The 21,274-nt window shown below is 30.6% G+C and overlaps 3 protein-coding genes and 1 non-coding gene across 4 annotated transcripts; 2 read left to right on the top strand and 2 right to left on the bottom strand.

The window, feature by feature from the left end:
- The first annotated feature begins 1,291 nt into the window (after positions 1–1,291).
- On the top strand, positions 1,292–3,619 carry LOC137833038 (probable NAD(P)H dehydrogenase (quinone) FQR1-like 2). The gene is made up of 2 exons (XM_068641430.1): positions 1,292–2,416; positions 3,117–3,619. Exons 1-2 carry the CDS (start codon positions 1,872–1,874, stop codon positions 3,340–3,342), a joined length of 771 nt encoding a protein of 256 aa, XP_068497531.1. The 5' UTR covers positions 1,292–1,871; the 3' UTR covers positions 3,343–3,619.
- Positions 3,620–5,819: 2,200 nt separating this feature from the next.
- On the top strand, positions 5,820–10,144 carry LOC137833049 (dolichyl-diphosphooligosaccharide--protein glycosyltransferase 48 kDa subunit). Its single transcript, XM_068641437.1, has 13 exons — positions 5,820–6,238; positions 6,415–6,551; positions 7,154–7,279; positions 7,510–7,563; positions 7,663–7,776; positions 8,137–8,192; positions 8,287–8,328; positions 8,481–8,556; positions 8,677–8,748; positions 8,849–8,974; positions 9,062–9,166; positions 9,557–9,640; positions 9,964–10,144. Exons 1-13 carry the CDS (start codon positions 5,977–5,979, stop codon positions 10,009–10,011), a joined length of 1,302 nt encoding a protein of 433 aa, XP_068497538.1. The 5' UTR covers positions 5,820–5,976; the 3' UTR covers positions 10,012–10,144.
- Positions 10,145–11,877: 1,733 nt separating this feature from the next.
- LOC137811819 (small nucleolar RNA snoR83) lies at positions 11,878–12,018 on the bottom strand. Its single transcript, XR_011081162.1, has one exon. It is a non-coding gene; the product is annotated as a small nucleolar RNA snoR83 (small nucleolar RNA).
- Positions 12,019–14,323: 2,305 nt separating this feature from the next.
- Positions 14,324–14,896, bottom strand: LOC137831827 (putative lipid-transfer protein DIR1). The gene has a single exon (XM_068639673.1). It carries the CDS (start codon positions 14,845–14,847, stop codon positions 14,539–14,541), a length of 309 nt encoding a protein of 102 aa, XP_068495774.1. The 5' UTR covers positions 14,848–14,896; the 3' UTR covers positions 14,324–14,538.
- Positions 14,897–21,274: the final 6,378 nt, after the last annotated feature.

The raw sequence follows: 21,274 nt of genomic DNA on the forward strand, positions 1-21,274 counted from the left end.
ATAATCAAACTTGAATTGAATTTTATTATTAAGCTTGTTTGTGCGGACAATTGTTTCTATTGTGACCTTTCATTTTACAATATGAACATTTTTTTGGCTTATTTGGAATTGAATCATCCATTTCTTTACGAATGCGTTGAGTGCTAGGTCTTCCTGATTTATGTCGACGCATGATGAGGTCAGGTAAGAAATTTGGTCCCGTGTAAGTAAACCAATAATCCTGATTTCGAACTGGATTAAATTGGACCTCATAAGCCTTTAAAATATTGTGCAAACTATATACTGTGACCTTTTAAATAACGACATTTGTGGCCCAATATATAAACAATAAAATTTTTAAAAAATAAAAAATTATGACATGGCAGAATCGTGTCTAATTGGGATGATTTGTGCATATGAAGTCGTGCCGAATTGGTACGACTTGCCTAAATTTGTAATTTTTTTTAAACGGACCTCATTTTAGTAAAAAACAAAAAAAAATAACTCATCATGGTAAAAAAACCTTTTTTTATTTCTATTAAATATAAGATTTTAACTTATATTTGGATTGTTAACAAATCTTCATGCAAACTGCAACAAAAAGTCATACTTCTAACTTAGTTGTGAAGGTATACTATTTTTGTTAGTGACATTTGTCACAATCCTAGAAGGAATTTAACACCAAAATGAGTTTATCCATTTGAAATTTTTTTACTCTAAACCTACCTATCTAAGTGAATGAATAGGTAGGTAGGTATGTCTTCAATTCTCCCACCACTCATGTATAAACTGCATCAATATCCAGTTGTTAAACACACAAAAAAGAATAATGTAAAAATACTAAACTGGTTTCAAGTATATGTCTGAAATTTTGGATAAATTACTCTGAACTGTGTTTGAAAAATGATGATGATGATGTTTGAAAAAAGAAGTCTTGGTTGACTTAAAATTTGAAAGCTTGTGCACTTGCATGTGTGCAAGGAATAATCCCAACTCTGAATTAGTTAGGTAGAACTTACTAATAATTGCTTAACAATAATGGCTTGCTACACATCATTGAAGAAGCTAATATATTATTTTCATAGAAACTAGTTGCTATCTGTGAAGGAAAAGAATAATCAGATTTTCAGTTTCTATCTCCTGCCCACTAAAAAAGAAATATTATCCTTTAAGAAATACTGGTTTGAAAGTGTCAATGAAAATGAAGTTTTCCTTAGCAAATACTATTGTAAGAGACTCCAATGAGTCCACAATTGTCATTTGATTCTTTGCCATTTTGTCTAATTAGGCTGCTATAATTTTCTCAATAGTGTGGGTATGTTTATAAGGGGAAAGAGAATTTTTTTTTTTTTTTTTTGAAATTGAACAGTTTTAAAATTATATTAATATTTTTCAATTTTTCTTAAGAACACCCTTATGCCACACTGCACCTTTTCACCAACAAACAGATAAGAAAAAACAATTTGTTTAAACTGTTTATGATGTCTTCTGATTATAATGTAGCATGGTTGATAAATTTATACTCTTTTACAATTACTTGAAAAGTGATAATTGACTTAATAATTCAAGAACTAGCATGCCAGCGAATGGCCAACTTATAATTCATCTTAATATAATTATTAAAGTAGTTCGTAGGTGAAGTCAAATCCAATCTTTTTCACGTTACACGTTTTCTTTCTCTCTTCCTTTTTCTGCTCTTTTCTTTTTGTTTTGTTATTGCAGTTTAGCAGGCTTGTGATGCAAAGTTAACCAACATTTTATTCGATTCCATCTGTTTCTTTCTTCTACCAATATATGTCTTTGTATCTTGTTTGGCAAGTAAAACAAGAGTAGCCTTATATTGCACAGATTTTAGAAACTTCATTCACAATTATATTTGACAGTGAATTTCAATGGGGAAAGGAGGTGGTTGCTTTCCAAGCAAGACAAAGGCACCAATTTCTGGATCAGAAAAGGATCCAGTTAGTGTTGAAAGGGCAATCCCAGAAAATGATCCAAGTAGCACAATTCAAGAGGGGTCAGCAACAGCACCAGCACCAGCACCTGAAGCAGTGAAAAAGCTGAAAGTTTTCATTGTGTTCTACTCAACTTATGGCCATGTGGAGTCATTGGCAAGGTCCTTGAAGAAAGGGGTGGATTCAATTGAAGGAGTTGAAGGGGTGTTGTATCGTGTGGTTGAGACACTTCCTAAGGAGGTCTTGCAACAGATGAAGGCACCTGAGAAGGATGATACGGTTCCACTCATTTCTGCTGACAAGTTGGTGGAGGCTGATGGCTTGCTGTTTGGATTTCCAACAAGGTATGGCAGCATGGCAGCACAGATGAAGGCGTTTTTCGATTCAACAGGTCAGTTGTGGAAAGAGCAGAAGCTAGCTGGGGTGCCTGCTGGCTTCTTTGTCAGCACTGGCACTCAGGGTGGAGGTCAAGAAACCACAGCGTAAGAACACCTTTATTTTCTGCCTTCATTTTATTTTCTTCAATACAAGTTCACAAGTTTCTCTATGCTGATAAATTAAATGATTGAGTTTAATTAGAATGAATGCAGTATCTGTAGAGTATATAAACCCTGATTGTTATTCCATTGTTAAGTCTTATCTGCTTAGAACTTATAACTAGTGGTACAAAACGGGTTCTAGTCAGCCTTTAGCAGAAGTTGTTCTTCTGTATCATAATTAGTTGTAAACTATTTTTGAACTGCTTTGAATTTAGCAAACCTTGTTTGAAAATATTCCTGTCCTGTTAGAAACAATTCATCAAAAACCGGGAGAATAAGTTGTCTGCAATACCATATGCACTGTTGGTTAGTCTCAATCAGTATTTTTAGTTGATCTGGAATCTCCAACACAATTATATTGAGATCTTGATATGTTCAATAAACTTTTATTAAGAAAGACTCTGAATGACTCTGATATCATATTAAGAAGTGGACTTAAGTCTAATTCAATCTTACAAAACTAATCTCATAAAATGTCTTTATTTTAGTTGAAATTTGTAATGAGTTCATAGTTGATGTGAGTGAATAAAGGTAGTAGTATTGTTGTTATTTTGATGGTAACATAATGTTGTAAATGGTGAGCATCATGATTGGGAGACAGACCAACAATGAATAACATGCCTTTTTACGACTATTATTATAGTTGGACAGCAATCACACAGTTAGTCCACCATGGGATGCTCTATGTTCCTATTGGTTATACCTTTGGTGCTGGAATGTTCGAAATGGACTCAATCAGAGGTGGGTCTCCATATGGAGCTGGAGTTTTTGCTGGCGATGGCTCAAGGCAAGCTAGTCAAACAGAACTTGCCCTTGCAGAGTATCAAGGAAAACACATGGCCACAATAGTCCACAAGTTAAGCCACTAAAACTTAGCTTTTCTACCATCAAAACCTCTCAAAATTCTCATTCAATGTTAAGAGTATTTTCAAATGTTGTGTTTAGTATTTCTACAAAATTAATCAGCACAAGACAAATGTTAAGATCAACACACTTTCTAATATTCTTTAACACATTGTTGATGGTTGAAATTATTAGAAAGCTGTGCTGTTATCATTCATTATGATGATATTCATGAATTGTACACAATGTAAACTTGATGTTCTTGATTCTGTTATGTTTAATACATTTTATAATTGAGGTTTACTTGGTGGGGATTCACAAATTAACAGTGTCTTTCCAGAAATAGAGGATACATAGTTTAACGAACTGCAGAAAGTGGTCCAAGTAATTCCATGGAAAATGGATGAGTAGGATGTGACCTTCAAAATCTATGTTGCGATTGGTATATAGGAATTGGTGGATTACTGGATTCAAACATGAAGTGGTGTGAAACTGCCTCATCACTAATGATTGAGAGACTCCCTAATTGGTTCTTTTCATGGCCAAAAACTAAAGTAAATTAAAGAGAAGCTCATAAATCAAAATATGAAAGGAAAATGTTACTTGAAACTATATCAATCAAACAAAAATTCATAAATTTAAAGAAAAATATTATTTTGATAACTGTATGGTAAAAGACACCGGTTTACATCTATCATGTGTGTGATACAATACAATTTTAAAATCATCTAATTTTAATAAAAAATTATTTTTCTCCTCAATTATAATCTGATATATGATTGTAAAAGTATTACTTAATATAAAATAATAAATATATCTTATTTATTAAGAAATGGGTTTTAAGCCTAACTCAACATCATAAAACCGGCTCATAAGGTATATGTTATGGGTGGTCCAATAAACCCAACAGATACTCGTTAGGATAGGTTCAAAATGATTCTGATACTATGTTAGGAAGTGGACTTTAAGCCTAACTCAACCTCATAAAATCGACTCATAAGGTGAGGTTTGCACCCGTTTATATATAATAAAATGTCCTCATTTCTAGTCAATGCGGAGATCTCCAACATTATTATTTTTTTTTAAGTTAATTTACAATCATACATAAAAGATTATAACTTAACATGTTAGAGATTTCACTCTTACAAAATTGAGTTTGAATTAAAATTTCTATAACACTGTAACATGAAATAAAATTTAAAGTACCTCTTACTTAATAAGCAAGAGACCAATTTTACAAATTATTGCTACATATTGGAGTTAAACCCTCCTAAACCTTTTTTTTTTTATCATTTACAGCACTCTTTGACATCAAATCCATGACTTAAAATAACTGTGAGATTCGAGTTTTTCAAAAGACAAAAAAAAATATTTTTTATCATGTTGGAAGCAAAAATCCATTTTTTTTTCTAAACCACAAAATTTAAAAATATAATTTTTATTTTTTACTTTTTTACTTTTTTTTTAAGAGGGTCAAAATGATTCATTAATCTAACTTATAGTCGAATCGAAATTAAGCAACTTATTTAAGACATGAATTAACCTACACAAATTATTTAAGTGATTTATCAAGTTGGATCAACTACCCATTTTAGTGAAAAACAAATTAAATGAAAATATTCTCATGTGTTATAAATTATAAAAAAATATTCATTAATCTAACTTATAGTCGAATCGAAATTAAACAACTTATTTAAGATATGAATTAACCAACACAAATTATTTAAGTGATTTATCAAGTTGGATCAACTACCCATTTAAGCGAAAAACAAATTAACTGAAAATATTCTCATGTCTTATAAATTATAAAAAAAATTACATCATTTTTATTAACAATAAAATGATTACGTAATTTGTTTGTAGTTTGATAAAAAAAATATTATATATATATAATTCTGTAAGAGATACTTTGGATGCAATTTCTTACAATTTTATCCTTTAAATAAATACACACAATAAAAAATTATTTAAAAAAAAATTTAAAAAAAAAGTATTTATTTTTATAATTATTTTTAAATTGGAAGACTATATTGTTACCATTTATACCAATAAAAAAATAATGAAATTGGTTTTTTAAGGATAAAATATTATGATATAAAACTAAAACAAATAATTGTAAAAAATATATCTTTTATATGTATAGGAAATATATAGATAAATAAAATTATATATATATATATATATTAATAATTAAAAAAATGAAAAAATGGTTCCCTCTGTTCTATCACATGTTGAATCAAAGTGGGTGGTTCCAATTTTTAAACCTTAGATATCATGTCAAGATATTTATACCTGTAATTTATTAAATATTTTTACCATTCCTAGCTATTCTCCAATGAAAAATATATATTTAGGAAAGTTCTAAAATAAATGGGAAATGGAAAACTCTAAAATATAATTGGAATTAAAAAATTATGGAGGTGCTGGGAGAGCTAAAGGAGGTGCAGAATGAGCCCAAAGTGAAATAAGCTAAAGCCCGTGTGAATGGACTCTGAATTGGGCCATAGGGGCTCGAGTCCATTAAAAATGGGGAAAATGATAATTTTGATGAATCAAGGGGGTTAAAAAGGTAATTTATGAAAGATGAGGTAGAAGAAGACGCTGTGAAAGTCTGCGATTGACTAGCAGTGGAGAGAGGTGTGGCAGTGTTGTTGGTAGCAATGTCGAAGCTCATCTTCGTCTTCCTCGCCTTCATTCCTCTTCTCTGCACTTCCTTCTCCCCAGAGCGTCCCTCAGATCGGCGTGTCCTCGTTTTGCTCGATGATTTCGCCGTCAAATCCTCCCACTCTCTTTTTTTCAACTCCCTCAAATCTCGAGGCTTCGATCTCCACTTCCACCTCGCCGATGACCCCAAAATTGCGCTCCAGAGATACGGCCAGTACCTCTACGACGCCCTAATTCTCTTTTCCCCCACCATTGAACGTGAGTTTTCCACTCCCCACCCCCCATTGCTATGTTTTGTCCCTTTCCCCGAAAGCTTTTGAGATCTTGATTTGTGTTGCTATTTTGCAAGTGGGTCTCGAGGATGTGCGGTTTCTGTCTTGTATGTGTTTCAAAAATTTTACTTTTAGCTAGCTAAAACGAAGGTGTTTTAATAGGTTTTGGAGGATCCGTTGATGCTGCTGCAATTTTGGATTTTGTTGATTCGGGTCATGATTTGATTGTTGCTGCTGATAGCAATGCATCTGATTTAATAAGGGAAATCGCCGTCGAGTGTGGAGTGGACTTCGATGAGGTGCTTGCGAACAATTTGATTTTATTAGCTGAATTGATTTTTTGTGCATGGTTTTCCTCTAGTGTGGTGGTCGTGTTACAGTCATGTGCTATACTATGGTCCTGTAATTTGCTTAGTTGTTGTTATTTGTGTGCTTATTTTGACATTTTCATCTCAAACGATAGGGATGCGAATCCAAAATGAAATTAAGAAAAAAATTTCTGAGTTTGAGGCCTGGAGGAACCTCTAGAAATGAGTGTGAGAATAATAGATTTTCTAAATACTCTTTGCCTGCATCCTTCTTTCTATCCATTAACATATATGCCAAACTACACCCACACAAACATAACGGTTTCTGACAGAATGACAAGCATAATGAAATAGGAGAAAATAGAAAATTTGCAATACATGAATTAATGGACTAACCATCACAACCATGAGGGGACATAGTCGTTCTCTTAGGCCTCTCATCCTCAGTAAGATCAGTAGCCTCACTCCCCGTCAATGGACTTTGACCAATTGGGCCTGAGTTGCTATTAGTGTTGCTATAATTTCCTTAGGTTTATGTTATTTTGGCGCATTCAACTTTCAAGTCCTACACTTTGCTTCTGTATTTTTTCTAGGATCCAGCTTCCATGGTTGTGGATCATTCTGGATATGCAGTATCTGCTACTGAAGGGGATCATACGTTGATTGCTAGTGATGATTTTATCAAGTCTGACGTGATATTGGGAAGCAAAAAGATCGAGGCAAGTGAATTGTTAATTTTGTTAAGAACTGTGTTGTGCACAACGAGTGTTGTTGGAAGCACTAACATTATTTTATCTATGCTAGCACTACTGTTTGAGTTCATAAGTTTGTGTTTTTTCCTTTGCCCTTTTTGTCCTTTTTCTAAATGGGGTGAGATTTGTATGTTACTGGCAAATGCTTCTTGCACACTGCAGTGTTCTTTTCTGAATTTTCTCATTACTTATGACAGGCTCCAGTACTTTTCCAGGGGATTGGCCATTCACTAAATCCTACCAATAGCCTGGTAATATTTATTTATCACAGTTCGCATGTTGGCAGTAGCCATATTGCATTTATAAGTTTACATTAGTTTGGTTACACTTTTTCTTGTGTTTCAATCCAGGTGTTGAAAGCACTCTCTGCATCTCCTTCAGCTTTTTCTGCTAACCCAAAATCTAAACTGACAAGTCCTCCGTCACTCACTGGATCTTCGATCTCGTTAGTTTCAGTTATACAGGTATATTATTTCATCCTCCACTTTTATTGGTTGTGTGCGTGTGTGTATTTTACTGCCCTCATTTGTTTATTTCTGGTTGTCTTTTAACATACCCTAGCTCTTATGTTTTTGAACTACACAAGCAAGGCCTGATTCTTAATGTTATTTTCATTCCTTTAATTGCTATTACCCTTACAATTTACAGTAGTTATACATACAAAAATAGTTTCAAACTATCCGTTGTTAAGTTTACAGAATACAATAACCTGTTTCACAAAATGTGTTAAAAACATTTTTCTGTTCATTGCATGTTTTTTAGGACTTTAATTGGGAACCCATGCAATAATTCCTCATGTATTCTCCTCTTATTCTTTTTGGTAGGCAAGAAATAATGCCCGGATATTGATCTCTGGCTCATTGAGCATGTTCAGCAACCGGTAAGGAAACTCACTAGTTTATCAGGGTTGTTTTGTACTTACTAATATGTAAGATCTGAAGCTCATTTTTCTGTAAACCGGAATTTTTCTGCAGATTTTTCAGGTCAGGTGTGCAGAAGGCTGGGAGTCCAACCAAGTGAGTAAAGAATTAAGCCTTTTCTATCAGTGATATTGCATAATTCTTGCACTACGTCTAACATACTGTGGACTGTCTTTCCCACCTAAAATTTGATTTTAGTGAAATAGTTTCAGCAAAGAAATACTTGCTAATGCTTTTTGGAATAACAGGCATGAAAAGTCAGGTAATGAGCAGTTCTTCACTGAACTTAGCAAATGGGTTTTCCATGAAAGAGGTCACCTCAAGGTAAGAAAAAAGATGCGACAGACAATTTTATTGTCATTGTTCATTTATGTGATATTTCACGTCTCATTTAGCATCATTACTACTAGTTAGGATGTTTATGCTTCATGTTTTGACATATAGGCAGTCCACATGCAACATCACAAAGTTGGGGAAGCTAATGAACCAGCCATCTATAGGATCAATGATGATTTGGTAATTAAAATGTCCAAATTCTGATATATTGTTTGTCATGTTTTCTCTAATTAATACATTGCTTTTGGTTGCCACTCATTTGTCCAATCTTGTTGTAAAGGAATTCTCTGTTGAAATTTTCGAGTGGTCTGGGACATCTTGGGAGCCTTACGTAGCTGATGATGTTCAAGTGCAATTTTACATGATGAGCCCCTATGTCTTGAAGACTTTATCAACTAATGGGAAGGTGCTTTTGAATTTCCTAATGGCTATACTCTTGTATTCTTCTCTAATAAACTCAGCAAAGTTCACTAGATTGTGTAATCTCTTTCAGGGCCATTACTTCACATCATTTAAGGTTCCAGATGTCTATGGGGTTTTCCAATTCAAGGTTGAGTACGAAAAACTAGGATATACAAGCTTATCTCTATCAAAGCAGGTAATTGCTGGTCCTCTAATGATTTTTTCTATATTTTTAAGTGCCATTCTACCAAAACTCCCCCTTTCTGCATCATTTAGATTCACTTGTGTTTCCATATATAAAAACTTTACAAACACCGTAACACCTGCATCTTTGTGTTTAAGAATATCTCTTTCTAATGTAATGACATGACTAGCCTATACAGTTTATGGTTTGTAGTTTTGCCTAGCCTATACAGTCCAAGCAGTTGTATTTCAGAATTAATTGCCAAATAAGAGTTCGCTACTAGATCAACTTGAATGCCAATCTTTAGCATCAGTTGTGAAACTTCTTCACGGGAGTTAATAGATTATAATAAACAAAATATTGTAAGCAGTATTTATAAATAATGTTGAATTTTCCATGTAGATTCCTGTTCGTCCCTTCAGACACAATGAATATGAAAGATTTATACCAGCAGCTTATCCCTATTATGGAGCAGCATTCTCGATGGTAAGGATCTCTCTCCCATAGTTTCATTCTCGTTGGATTAAGTTAATCTACAAAATGGGACATGATCTCTGTACCACTTTTTGGAAAAATAGTTCACCAAGCAGCTAACTTGAATGCACCTTATTCTTCTTATGACTAAACTGTTTTTAAAAACAGTTATGATGAACATATGGTTAGCCCTTTCTTCTATTATAGTCTCTTTTTCCTTGCATGGAGGCTTAATGTTATTAGGCCATCGTGTCGTCTTGTAATTTTTCAGTTGAGAAGTTGTAATCATGTCTGTATGCTCTGTTCTGTCTCTAAACTATTTGATTGTGATGCAGATGGCAGGTTTCTTCATCTTCACTGCCGTTCATCTATACAGCAAGTAGATGTAAAACTTTGCTTGAAGATACTGTAGTCTGTAATATGGGCTTTGGACCTATTTTGAGTTCGAAAATTTTGATTAGGCAATGATATAAACTTGTGCTTTCTAATTTATGATAGATGCGTTACTTTCTTAAATCCTGTTAGTTGGCCTTAAATTCTAACATCATACTATTTTGATTTTTATAGTAAGCATCATTTGTGATATTTAACAATAAAGATTGGCCTATTTGTCTAGCCATATTTTTTACGAGACATAAGAATTAGCTTCGTAACACTTTTTGAAAGGATGTTATAACCAAGTTAAATTTCTGGATTTTGTAGACAGTGGTTTATGTTGAGTAATCAATATCAACTGGCTGGTAAAGGTAACTGTGTATAAACTAGGAATTTTTTTGAAATAAATCCATGTTTTAAAATTTAATTCAATATCCTTTTTTCACGTTTTTAATTGGTTTTTGTGGGGCTATGTTTGATAAATTTGAATTTAAATCATGATTGGGTGGAGTTATATTTGATCTGTAATTAATTTGGGAGTGTTTTTTTTGTCTGGCCACTATTTATTTGGTCACTCTTCCTATCTGATACAAAAAAATTATGTGGGGTGCAAAAAATTGTTAATTTTATTCATACTTCAAATTTAAATTTTTTTCTTGATTTTTTTTAATTTTGAGATATTAATAACTAAATAAAAGTGCGTTAAAAATGTTGTCAACGTTCTTCATAATTATAAGAACATGCAAATTAACATTTGTTTCCAAATTTAAAAGAAGAAAATTGTATTTTCTCTTCATGTCTTAATGGTTGTTCTTTTAAGGTTGTTTTGCAGGAATAAAGAAATATAAAAATAATTTGTTCTAATACAATAGTTATGTAATTATTATTTAGTTTAGTCATTTCTTCTCGTTTTAATATAATAAATGAATGTGTAAAATATTTTAAAAAAAAAGATCTAAGGGTATCTAATAAGAAAAACAATGATAAATGCATTTTAAAATTAAAAAGACACCACAGAGGTCCATCATATTATAACCATGGAACTATCTTTTACTTTAACTTAACCTTTGGGGATAGTAATGAATCAGCATATTCCGATGTTCAATCATAACATTTTAAAGTCTCCAATGGAAGTTATTTTCAAAATTGAATTGAAAATATATCTTATTAAATTGAAGAGAACTTACATGAACAATATTTTTCCAATTTATAAATGAAATACTTTTATTTCAGTAGAAATACCTTTAATGACGTATTCCTTTAATAATGGTTACTCTTTCTCCTTTTTAGAATCACATTTTAAATATTTTTATTTAATTATTATTTTTAAAATTCAAAACTATATTAATTAGTTTCTTATCATTTATACATTCACTTTTAACCTAATTTTAATCATTGTAAAATAACTAATTTATCGTGATATATAAAAACTAGGAAGAATAAAGAAAATTGTAAAAATCTTATGAAAGCAATCTTTTTATTTACATTTCTTTATTTTTTTTTTTCAAGTTTATATACATTTCTTTTATTGATGATTATTAAAGTTGGCAGGTCCATAAACAACCATTCAAAGTTCTATTAGGTCAAATAGGATCCCACAGTCTTATCCTTCATCTAATAGCCCTACTAACACCAATTTATAGCTAAACAAAACAAAATGTGTATTCAAAAACACAACTTGTGTAGAAACTGAAAACATAAGAATCCGTTCAAATCAAACCATCGCATATATCTCAGACACAAAGAGTAATGAACAAATGTACGATTCAGCAAAACTAGTTTAAAAACTCAGAAATGGTGTATTAAAAAAGTTAAAAGAAAATCTAAGGAAGTGAAATGAAGAATAATATTTGAATGTGAAAGATTAAAGTGGAAAGTGTATGGTAAAGTTACTAGTAAACGCCTTGATGTAAGAATCAGAAATAGGCATTTATCAGCGAAACTTCCAGGGATCAATTTCGGCCTCCCATGAATCAGAATAAGCACTTAACAATACGCCGAAGCTTATCTGGGATTATGAAGGCCTATTCCAAGAATACAAGTAAATCAAAAAACAATGTCAAAGAACACGAAACACAACCTTTGCAGCTGCTACTGAGTACCAAAGGCAATGAACAGAGACATTAGGGTTTATCTGCGACTTCATCTTCTCTACATAGATACATATATATAGGATTGCCAAGCTGGGCCCATAAATATTGGGCCCTAGAAAGGAAACACGTAAAGAGGTAACCCGGCCCAAAATATATGTTTGGTTAAAAATAAAGAGAAAAAGAAAAGAATAAAGAGAAAAGGAAAATTTATTTTTTATAAAATGATTATTTTATTTATTTAATTTGAAATTTAAAAATATTTTTAATCCTTAAAAAATTACTAATTTTTCTCTGATACTCTTCAACTATTTTTTAGTTTCAAAGCACTATTTAAATTATTTTATTTAAATATTAAAAAAACATCAGAGGATAATTTATGAAAATATATTCAAATCGTAATTTAAATTATAATTTTTCTTTTATTTTCTTTCATTTTATATTTACTTAAAAACCTACTACTTTATTTGACTATTTGGAACCTTATGGTATTTCCACATTTTCACCCAACTTGTGACCTTTTTTAAGGGAAACTTTAAGGCTAATGTTAGCCATATCAGTGGGTATCTGCCAAATTAAAAAAAAAAAAAATCACTGCAAAAAAAAAATAATTAGTATATGAGTAATTTTAATTTTTATAATTTGAAAATATAATTAAAAATAAAACAGCAATATGATATGTGTACATCACATTCTGTTATAGACTATATCAATTAGTTATACGTAATTATTGCAACATTTTATTATACCGAATTAATTGATTCTCTTAGTGCAACATAAATTATTTTCCATGTCCATATTAAAACTTATTATTCAATCCACCTAAAAAGTTTGCGTGAATTTATGTTAGTTGAAGAACGAGTATAATTAACCTTATTTAACCAATATAATAAATTTGATGTATTTGATGACGCTTAAGTGTGCGTATAGTTATTTCTAATCCACTCATTTATGTTTTATTTATTTCTTTTATGTATCTGACTTATCCAACAGGTTTTTTTCTGGTCACTTGTTGATTGTTGTACACGGTCGGGAATGTTTTGAAGTGATATCGTTTTCATTATTTCCTGTGGGGAATAGTCCCATAATATGGCTAACAGGACTATTTTTTGTAGTTCATAATACAATATAACTTGAAGTTTCAATACATGATTGTTTTATCCATTCTAGAGATGCCCAATAACTAGCACTATTATAAGGATCTTTTCTTCCTTATGAAAAATATTAGAGATTACATATTTTATATGAACTTATAGATAATAAATTAACATAAATCTTATTGTAAAAGTTAATTTTATAAAATTGAGTTTAAATTTCATCTCTTCAAATGATATCAAAGTGATCTAGAATTTATTTTTATAAAAAGATTTAGATTTATTGTGTTACTTGTTATTGAATTGTTCTTTGGAATATTAAAAATCTCACATCGATTAAAGATTAGAAAATTTTATAATATATAAGTGAATACAAATCTTATCTTATAAATCGATTTTACAAGGTTGAGTTAAACTTAAAAATCACCTCTTAATATAGTAAAGTTTATTGAACCGTTATTGGATCAATCATAATATATTGTTCCACGCATGAGCTCTTACTAAGAAGTGAATTAGGTTTAAAGTTGACTTCTTAACAAACATTTTTAACGTATCTCTTTTATTTTTTAAATAAAAGCTTTCATGTTAGACATCACAATGCAACTTGACATCTCAATTATGCTAACACTTCAAGTAACAACAATCATTTGTCATAACATGAAAAAAGTATTATTAAAAAAAAAAAAAAAACATGGGGGAACTTGACCAAAATCCATATATTAACAAAAACGATACATAAGTAAACTATACATATTCATAAAAAAATTTAAGATCAAACTATATGGAAACCTATTATACCAATGAAAAGATTCTCTATGAATAAATCCAAAATTAGTCAACTTATCAGCACACACATTCCCTTCACAAAAAATGAGTAACCTTAAACCTGATTTTCTCACAATAATTAAGACAAATATTCCATCAATTACAAAACATCGAAAGAACGTATCTGTTTTATTTGTGACACCCATTAATACCTAGTATCATAGTTAAACTTTAAAGTCTATTTTAAATGATTCTCAATTTTTTTGAAGTATCTTTCATTTTATTTGTGATAGCTTGCGGATTAGTCTTCTTTTGTTCTATTGCTATAAGTACCTGGTTGAAGTTGTTCGTTTGCGATCAAAACAAAGAGCTTTTAAAGAAAACAAGAGGACAAGTACATTACCAACAACGAACGAAAATAAGATGTACACAGGAACTAGCCAAAACTAAAGAACAAATCACATCATTACAAGAACACCAACAAACAAACAAACAAAGAAGCATACTTGGTCCATAACATTGGAAACCATGAAAAAAAAACATAAAACAGGGCAATTAAAGAGTACATAACTACTGAGAGCCACCTCTAGCAGTGGAAAGAGTCGACAACCTTGCACTTAACAGGGAGTTCCATGCATTTGTTGGGATCAACACCATAGATAGAGAGCAATCCCGAATCCTTGTAGCGGCAGAAGCACTGCAGATCAGCCTTTGCAATGGCTAAGCAACAATCAGAGGTGGGATCAACAGGGTTGTCCCCACTCACACTTGCTAAGCATGACTTCAACCCATCTTTGGGCATGCGACAAAACGAGTACTGCGCATTGGATCCACTCATCACAATGCCCAACACCATCATCACCACAATCATCACCTTCTTCTTGTATGCTTCCATCACTACCAATATTATGATTCACTCTTTTCTGCACTGTGATGAGAGTGGAAATATAAGGCTTGTTATATAGAGTGTGTGAATGTGGCATATAGAACTCCCGTGACGAAGTGTGTGCTGGCTCGTATGGGGCCATTCTGTCACGGGCATGCAAGTCTTTGTTTGCTTCTTTCATGGAATAACTCGATCTTCGCAGTACTATAGGAGTTTTTTTGCTTTTTAATGTATACTAATATGTGCCATAGTGACATGTGAAGTGAAGTGTGAATCCACTTGGATTTCCATGGGAGAAGCTTCACACTTGGACATGTTGAAACTCTGTGTGACGTACTACAAAATATTATCTCCAACTTTATCTTAATTAAGATCAAAGGAGAATAAGTTTAAGAAAAAAGTTTACAACTGAAAAAAATAATTTTTTTTTCAGAAATGTGGACAACACGTGACTGTATAGAACAATTTTCATAATTATAATATGATGTTTTTTTTTATTTTAATCTGAAAGAAAATGTTATTTTTACAACTACATATTAAAAGATATTAATTGAAAAAGATAAAAATTACTGTCTTCATATAGGTTTATATTTCGGCAAAATAATTTTTTTTTTCTTCATATCAACTCCAAGAAAAAATAGTTAATATTTAGAATGGTGAGATAATATGTTAAATGTAATTGGATAAATTTAGTTAAAAAAGACAATTTTATTTCCATTATTCTATGTTTTAAAAAAAATAGTCTTGGGAATCAGTAAATAAATAAACATGGCTTGCACAACAATTAAGTTTTTTTACAATAATTTGTAGAAAAAGAGAGTAACCTGCAACAAAGAAAACTCAAGTTTCATCTCTAAACTTGATCAATAATTTTAATATACCATATAAATGATAACAAGCTTATCATTAAAAAAACATTGAAAACTATTGATTCTTTCTTGAATAATGGAATGTTATTTTGTGATATATATTAAAACATGTTAGACTGAGAGTAAATTTAACTTATATAGAAAAAGTATTTGTTCGCATACATTATCTAATAAGATTCATTTATATTGTCACATTGTCCAATTCAATGATTAACATGATATCTGTTGAGAATTGATATGAATTAAAATTGTAAATGTATTATTCGTGTATTGTCTTTGAATAAAAGTGTACAACAATTTATAAGTGTGAAACTAGAATGAAAAGAGAAACATTCTAATAACAAAAAATAACTAGCTTAGGATTTTTATTGTTTTAAGAGTTAACAAACTAACTCTAAATTTAGCTTATTCTAACACTCTTCTTAAGCTAAATTCTGCAACACATCTAGCTCTTATCCACTCTCTTAGTTCTTCAAATTTGTCTAGTCTAAGTGGTTTGGTGAAAATATCAGCCACTTGCTTCTTGGTGTTGCAATGCTTCACTTCTAGCTTTCCTTTTCCAACTTGTTCTCTTAAGAAATGGAACATGGTCTCTATGGGTTTACTCCTCCCATGTGAGATTGGATTCTTTGCACGGTTGATGGTTGATTGGTTGTCCACACAAAATTGCGCAGAGGCTCAAGCTAAATACATTGAAATGTTGTCTATGCTACAACTATATACTCTGCCTCACAAGATGAGAGAGCAACTACAGTTTGCTTCTTAGAACACCAAGAAATTGGTGCTTTCAGATATTTGAAAAAATATCCATAGGTGCTCTTCTTTCCCACTTTATTATAGGGGTGACAATGCGGGCTAGCCCGTCCCGCATAGAATTTGTGGGTTGATTTTTCTAGCCCGCCCCGCATAAGGGTTGACCCACGGGCCTGCAGGCCAACCCGCATAAGAAATATTTTTTAAAAAAATTAAATAATTTTTTTGAATTTTTTTTATTTAGATGCATTAGGTAAATAGTCTCATAATATTATTTTTATGAGTCATGCGTAGTAAGATATTATTAAAATTTCGAAATGTGAAATATAAGGCTACATGAAGAAAATATGGGGGTGCAAAAAAACATTTATACATTTTAAAGTTATGCGAGGCGGGCCAACGGGTTGAAATAAGCAACCCGTCCCGCGTTTTTTTGTGACTCCAAACTTCCAAATAGTCTTCAAATTCATTCAAGCTTACTAGAAAGAGTAAGTCATACCTTCTTGTCTCCTTAAGATACCTCAATATGTGCTTTGTTGCTACCATATGAGAGACTCTTGGATTACACATGAATCTGCTTATTAGTCCAACTGCATAGCTTATATTAGGACTATTGTTGCAGATGAACCTCAAACTTCCAACAATCTGTTTAAACAAAGTACTATATGCTGCATTCTCCTCAAAGTTCTAAGAATCTTCTCAATCACCTTTAAATCAGGCAACTGCTCATTACGAGATCCAATACAATCACTATAAATGGATAAACGCTCTAAGATTAAAGGATAATGAATTTGTGACATTTTACTCATATACATATATAATCTCTTCATACTAAAACTGACTTGAGTGACTGAATACAACTCTAAACATCTTCGTAAAATCAAAAAACCATGACACCAACGTTCAATAAATTAAAACACCAAAAATTAAGCGATAAAATCACAAAAACCGAGAAAAAAACATCACGTGCAATAAACCTCCCATTTTCTCCCATTTTTTCAAGGAACAATTCCCATACTAAACTCTACCTTTCATATTACGTTATCTCCCTTCCTTGTAAGGATTATAATGAGTTTTCCTCTAAAAAAAATAGTAAAAGATAATTTAGCAATGATTTACAAAGAAGCAAGAAGTCAACAATATCAAGTAAATAAGATAATTTCAAAACTGCATTAATAACAATAAAAAAAAAAGACGGCATGTAATTTAAATTGACCAACCAACCTTATAATTAACTCACATATTAAACAAAAATGATCCAAATGTTATGAATATGAGTGCCTAACTTACATTATTTTTTGAAGTGGCAATGAACTTAGTCTACTTTGATAGTTAGAGTGATAATTGGTTTCCATAAATAATAATGAATGGACCACCACGTTCCGTTACACTACCAAAGTGAAACGTCACAAGTTTAGATTGACGTGACACATATATAACACATGCAATTATCTCAACCATCAACATCATATTCATACCACTTTATAACATTAATCACACTCATTTCAAATATTCCAACATGTAATATTTAACTATCTCCAAATTCATCACATAATCTTAATTCATTATGACCCATTCTTCGTTAATTGAGATTAGTTAGCTCTATTATTATGCATATGCATTCACCACGATTTAAATATGGAACACCCAAGCAAATGTCCAAAAACAAATAATCATATATGGATTAATTAGTGTTGGTCGAGATTAGATTAATTACGTGGCGAAAATGAAGACAACAAATTAGTTAAAACGAAAAGAAAGTCCGAAACGAAAAGAAAAAGAGCATTCGATTAGATAAATTGGGTCAATTAATCGATGGCCATCTTCATATATATACATTGGTTAATATATTATGTTTCCTCGTCATTGGTGGGGTTTATTTGATGAAAATAAGGTTGGAAAATGTAAGAAGGTGGCATGTGAAGATTATAGAAAAGAATGACAAGTTGTGAACAAGATGCGTGGCTTCAAAGTATTTAAATTGAGATGTATAGTTTTAATTCCTTTATGCACATTTTTCTATGATTTAAGCCTACATTCAAAGCATCTACTACATATTTCAAAACATAGGCTCATAATAATCCAATAGAATTTCACCTATCACTATGAAATAGAAATCATTTTGAAGACAAAAATTATAATTAATTATTATATTGATTAAATTAAAGATCTTTTTAGAAATTAAATAAATTTTTAATTTTAAATTAATTTATATTATTATTAGATGATTTTTAAATTGTTATCTAATTAGCAAAAAAGATTTTTCTACCAAATTTAGAATCTAAATAATTGGTAGTTAAAACCTAATAACTAATTACATACCAATTTAGAAACTATTTAATAATAATAAAAAATAATTTAAAAAATAATTTAAAAACCATTTTTTTTAATTTCTAAAATGATTGATTTCTGTTTGATAATTTTCTTTGTAGTGTGAATCACATTATTCAACTCGTGAAAATGAAACCAATTAGATTACAAAATGTGTTAAAGTAACAAAGTCATTAAAAGAAATATCTTGATATGAGTTACATCCACTTAACACTTTAATAAAATATTATTTGATATAAAAAAAATATTATAAATTGATTATTTTTTATTGTTAGAGTGTTAAAAAATTATACTAAAAAACACCTAGTTTGTCGGGGCATTTTATGTTGTTCTCATAATGATACATTCAGTTTTATCCATTAACACCTAAATAAATTATTATTTTATTATAATATAATATTTTATTTAAAAAATATATAAAGTAGTGTTTTAGAATGTCAAATAAACTTTATTATTATGATAAAACTCCTTCACCAACACAAAAAACACATTTTAACTAATAATAATTTTGAAAACTGAAATAATATACTTAAATTAAGTGTATACAATATTTTTCTTTCTCTTACACATATATTGTAACAATTTCACCTTATACATAAATAAATAATATGAAACAACTATATCATCCTTAATTATTAATATTAGTAATCCATATCTCTACACTGAAAAAAGAAACAACGTAACTTTGATGACGAAGTTGAAAAATCAATCTTAAGATACGCTATTTGATGATTCTATTCACTTTATACTTTCAAACAATTTTAAAATATATGGATGTTGAACTAGAATATTTCAAAAATTTGAGAATCTAAAAAACTTATAAATTAATACAGAAAATAATAATAATGGAAGTGGTACTAATAATAATGATGGAGAAAATAATCTGCATAATTATGGGTGTTTAAAGTTGAAGCAACTTATTTTAAATTATCAAATAATTTTTCTATTAGGACAAAGATTACGCATGAATATTATTTTTATTGAATGAATATCTAATACTTAACACTTTTTGAGAGAGAAAGAGAAAGAAACGTAGATATAATAATAATGGGATATGTTTGCATTCGAATTGGTTTTCTATTCTAGGTGAAAACAATGATTTCTCCCATCAAGTTTTTGCTTGGAAAAGTAGAAAACTGTGAAAAAAAAATTGCAAAAGACTTTCAAACACTCAGACAACAAGAAATAGAAAAAAAAAACTATTATCTGTTCAATGGTTTTGTGGCATATATATGATCACAAGATGAAAAAAAAAAACATAAAAATTCCAAATTTGCAGAAAATTAGTTTTATCTATGTGGGGTTTGATATTGCATGTAAAGAACAAAATAAAGTACATAATACACTTTCATATTTGATTTAGATTACTTTTGTCCAAAAATCAAAGCAAACAAACTACACCATAAATTACATTTTATCAGTTTTAGAACTTACTTTAATTATTTTCATGTATGCGTTTTTTATCAGTAAAAGAAAAAAAAAAACAAAAGACATTATTGGAAGTTTATTATATAAAGACGAATGCAGAAATGGTGGTATATTTTGCGGGCTCTACGTGAAGTGATAACGTTTTTGGGAAAAACTCATAGCTTGGTTTATATATGTGTATACTCTTCTATAACTACACCTTTAAAGCTATGTTCATAATTATAGTATTTTTGTTTTCTACTTAATCCAAAACTATTGAACTTTCTTCCACAAGCCCCACGAAATCATGTTACAAATGGAATTAAAAACAATGAATATTATATCTTGCAAACAGGTTCTGATCTGGTTAAACAAGCTTCTTAAATAATAAAAATAAGTTAGAAACTATCCAAATATTATATCTAAAACTGTTTCCCGTTTCTTGCATATTTCAACATAAATAACGTTGTTTTAACCTAAATGTATAATAAAATAAGTATACACATAAAAATAATAGAAAATATTATAATGAATATAACGTCATGCTGAATAATTAAAATCGATGGACACTTTCATTGTAATTAACACTAAAAGGGGTATCTATATTTCTATTATTTTAAATGTTTATTAGTATCTATAATTTTTCATTTTCTTTTTTCATCATATTATATTATTATTTGGATGTTTCTTTAAGTAATATCCATGTAGACGTTGATAGTGTATTTTTCTATTCTAAATGAAAGATGGAGCGAAAAAGGTTTGGGTTAAGATAATTTTGGAGAGAAATATGGGCGCCTTCCGCAACCTTCGGAACTTGTTGAGCAAACAACCTTAGTCGGTTGTTCAGTAAATGTGTGTTGTGTTGTGTGTCGGTAAGGAGTGGCATTAAGGTGAAGCTAGCTCTTCTGGTTCTTGAGCTTGGCTAGGTTGCTTCTAACGCCTTCTCTGGTCGCCAATCTTGGTTGCTTAGCGCGTTGAAATTGTGCAGTGTGTGGTGTAAACGGGAAGAGGGGGGACACAGAACAAAAGGGTCCAGTTTCAGGAGAGAGAAGAAGGGTCATTTCCTTGCTTCCAGC

This window comes from Phaseolus vulgaris, chromosome 11 (genome assembly GCF_000499845.2).
Source record: "Phaseolus vulgaris cultivar G19833 chromosome 11, P. vulgaris v2.0, whole genome shotgun sequence".
NCBI classification, from domain to species: domain Eukaryota; kingdom Viridiplantae; phylum Streptophyta; class Magnoliopsida; order Fabales; family Fabaceae; genus Phaseolus; species Phaseolus vulgaris.

Excerpts from the sequence above, each read along its gene's own strand:
- LOC137831827 (XM_068639673.1), bottom strand. The coding sequence starts at position 14,847 with ATGGAAGCATACAAGAAGAAGGTGATGATTGTGGTGATGATGGTGTTG.
- LOC137833049 (XM_068641437.1), top strand. The coding sequence starts at position 5,977 with ATGTCGAAGCTCATCTTCGTCTTCCTCGCCTTCATTCCTCTTCTCTGC. Across the intron at positions 6,552-7,153 it reads GTGGAGTGGACTTCGATGAG|GATCCAGCTTCCATGGTTGT; the intron begins GTGCTTGCGAAC and ends TATTTTTTCTAG. Across the intron at positions 7,564-7,662 it reads TAAATCCTACCAATAGCCTG|GTGTTGAAAGCACTCTCTGC; the intron begins GTAATATTTATT and ends GTTTCAATCCAG.
- LOC137833038 (XM_068641430.1), top strand. The coding sequence starts at position 1,872 with ATGGGGAAAGGAGGTGGTTGCTTTCCAAGCAAGACAAAGGCACCAATT. Across the intron at positions 2,417-3,116 it reads GGAGGTCAAGAAACCACAGC|TTGGACAGCAATCACACAGT; the intron begins GTAAGAACACCT and ends CTATTATTATAG.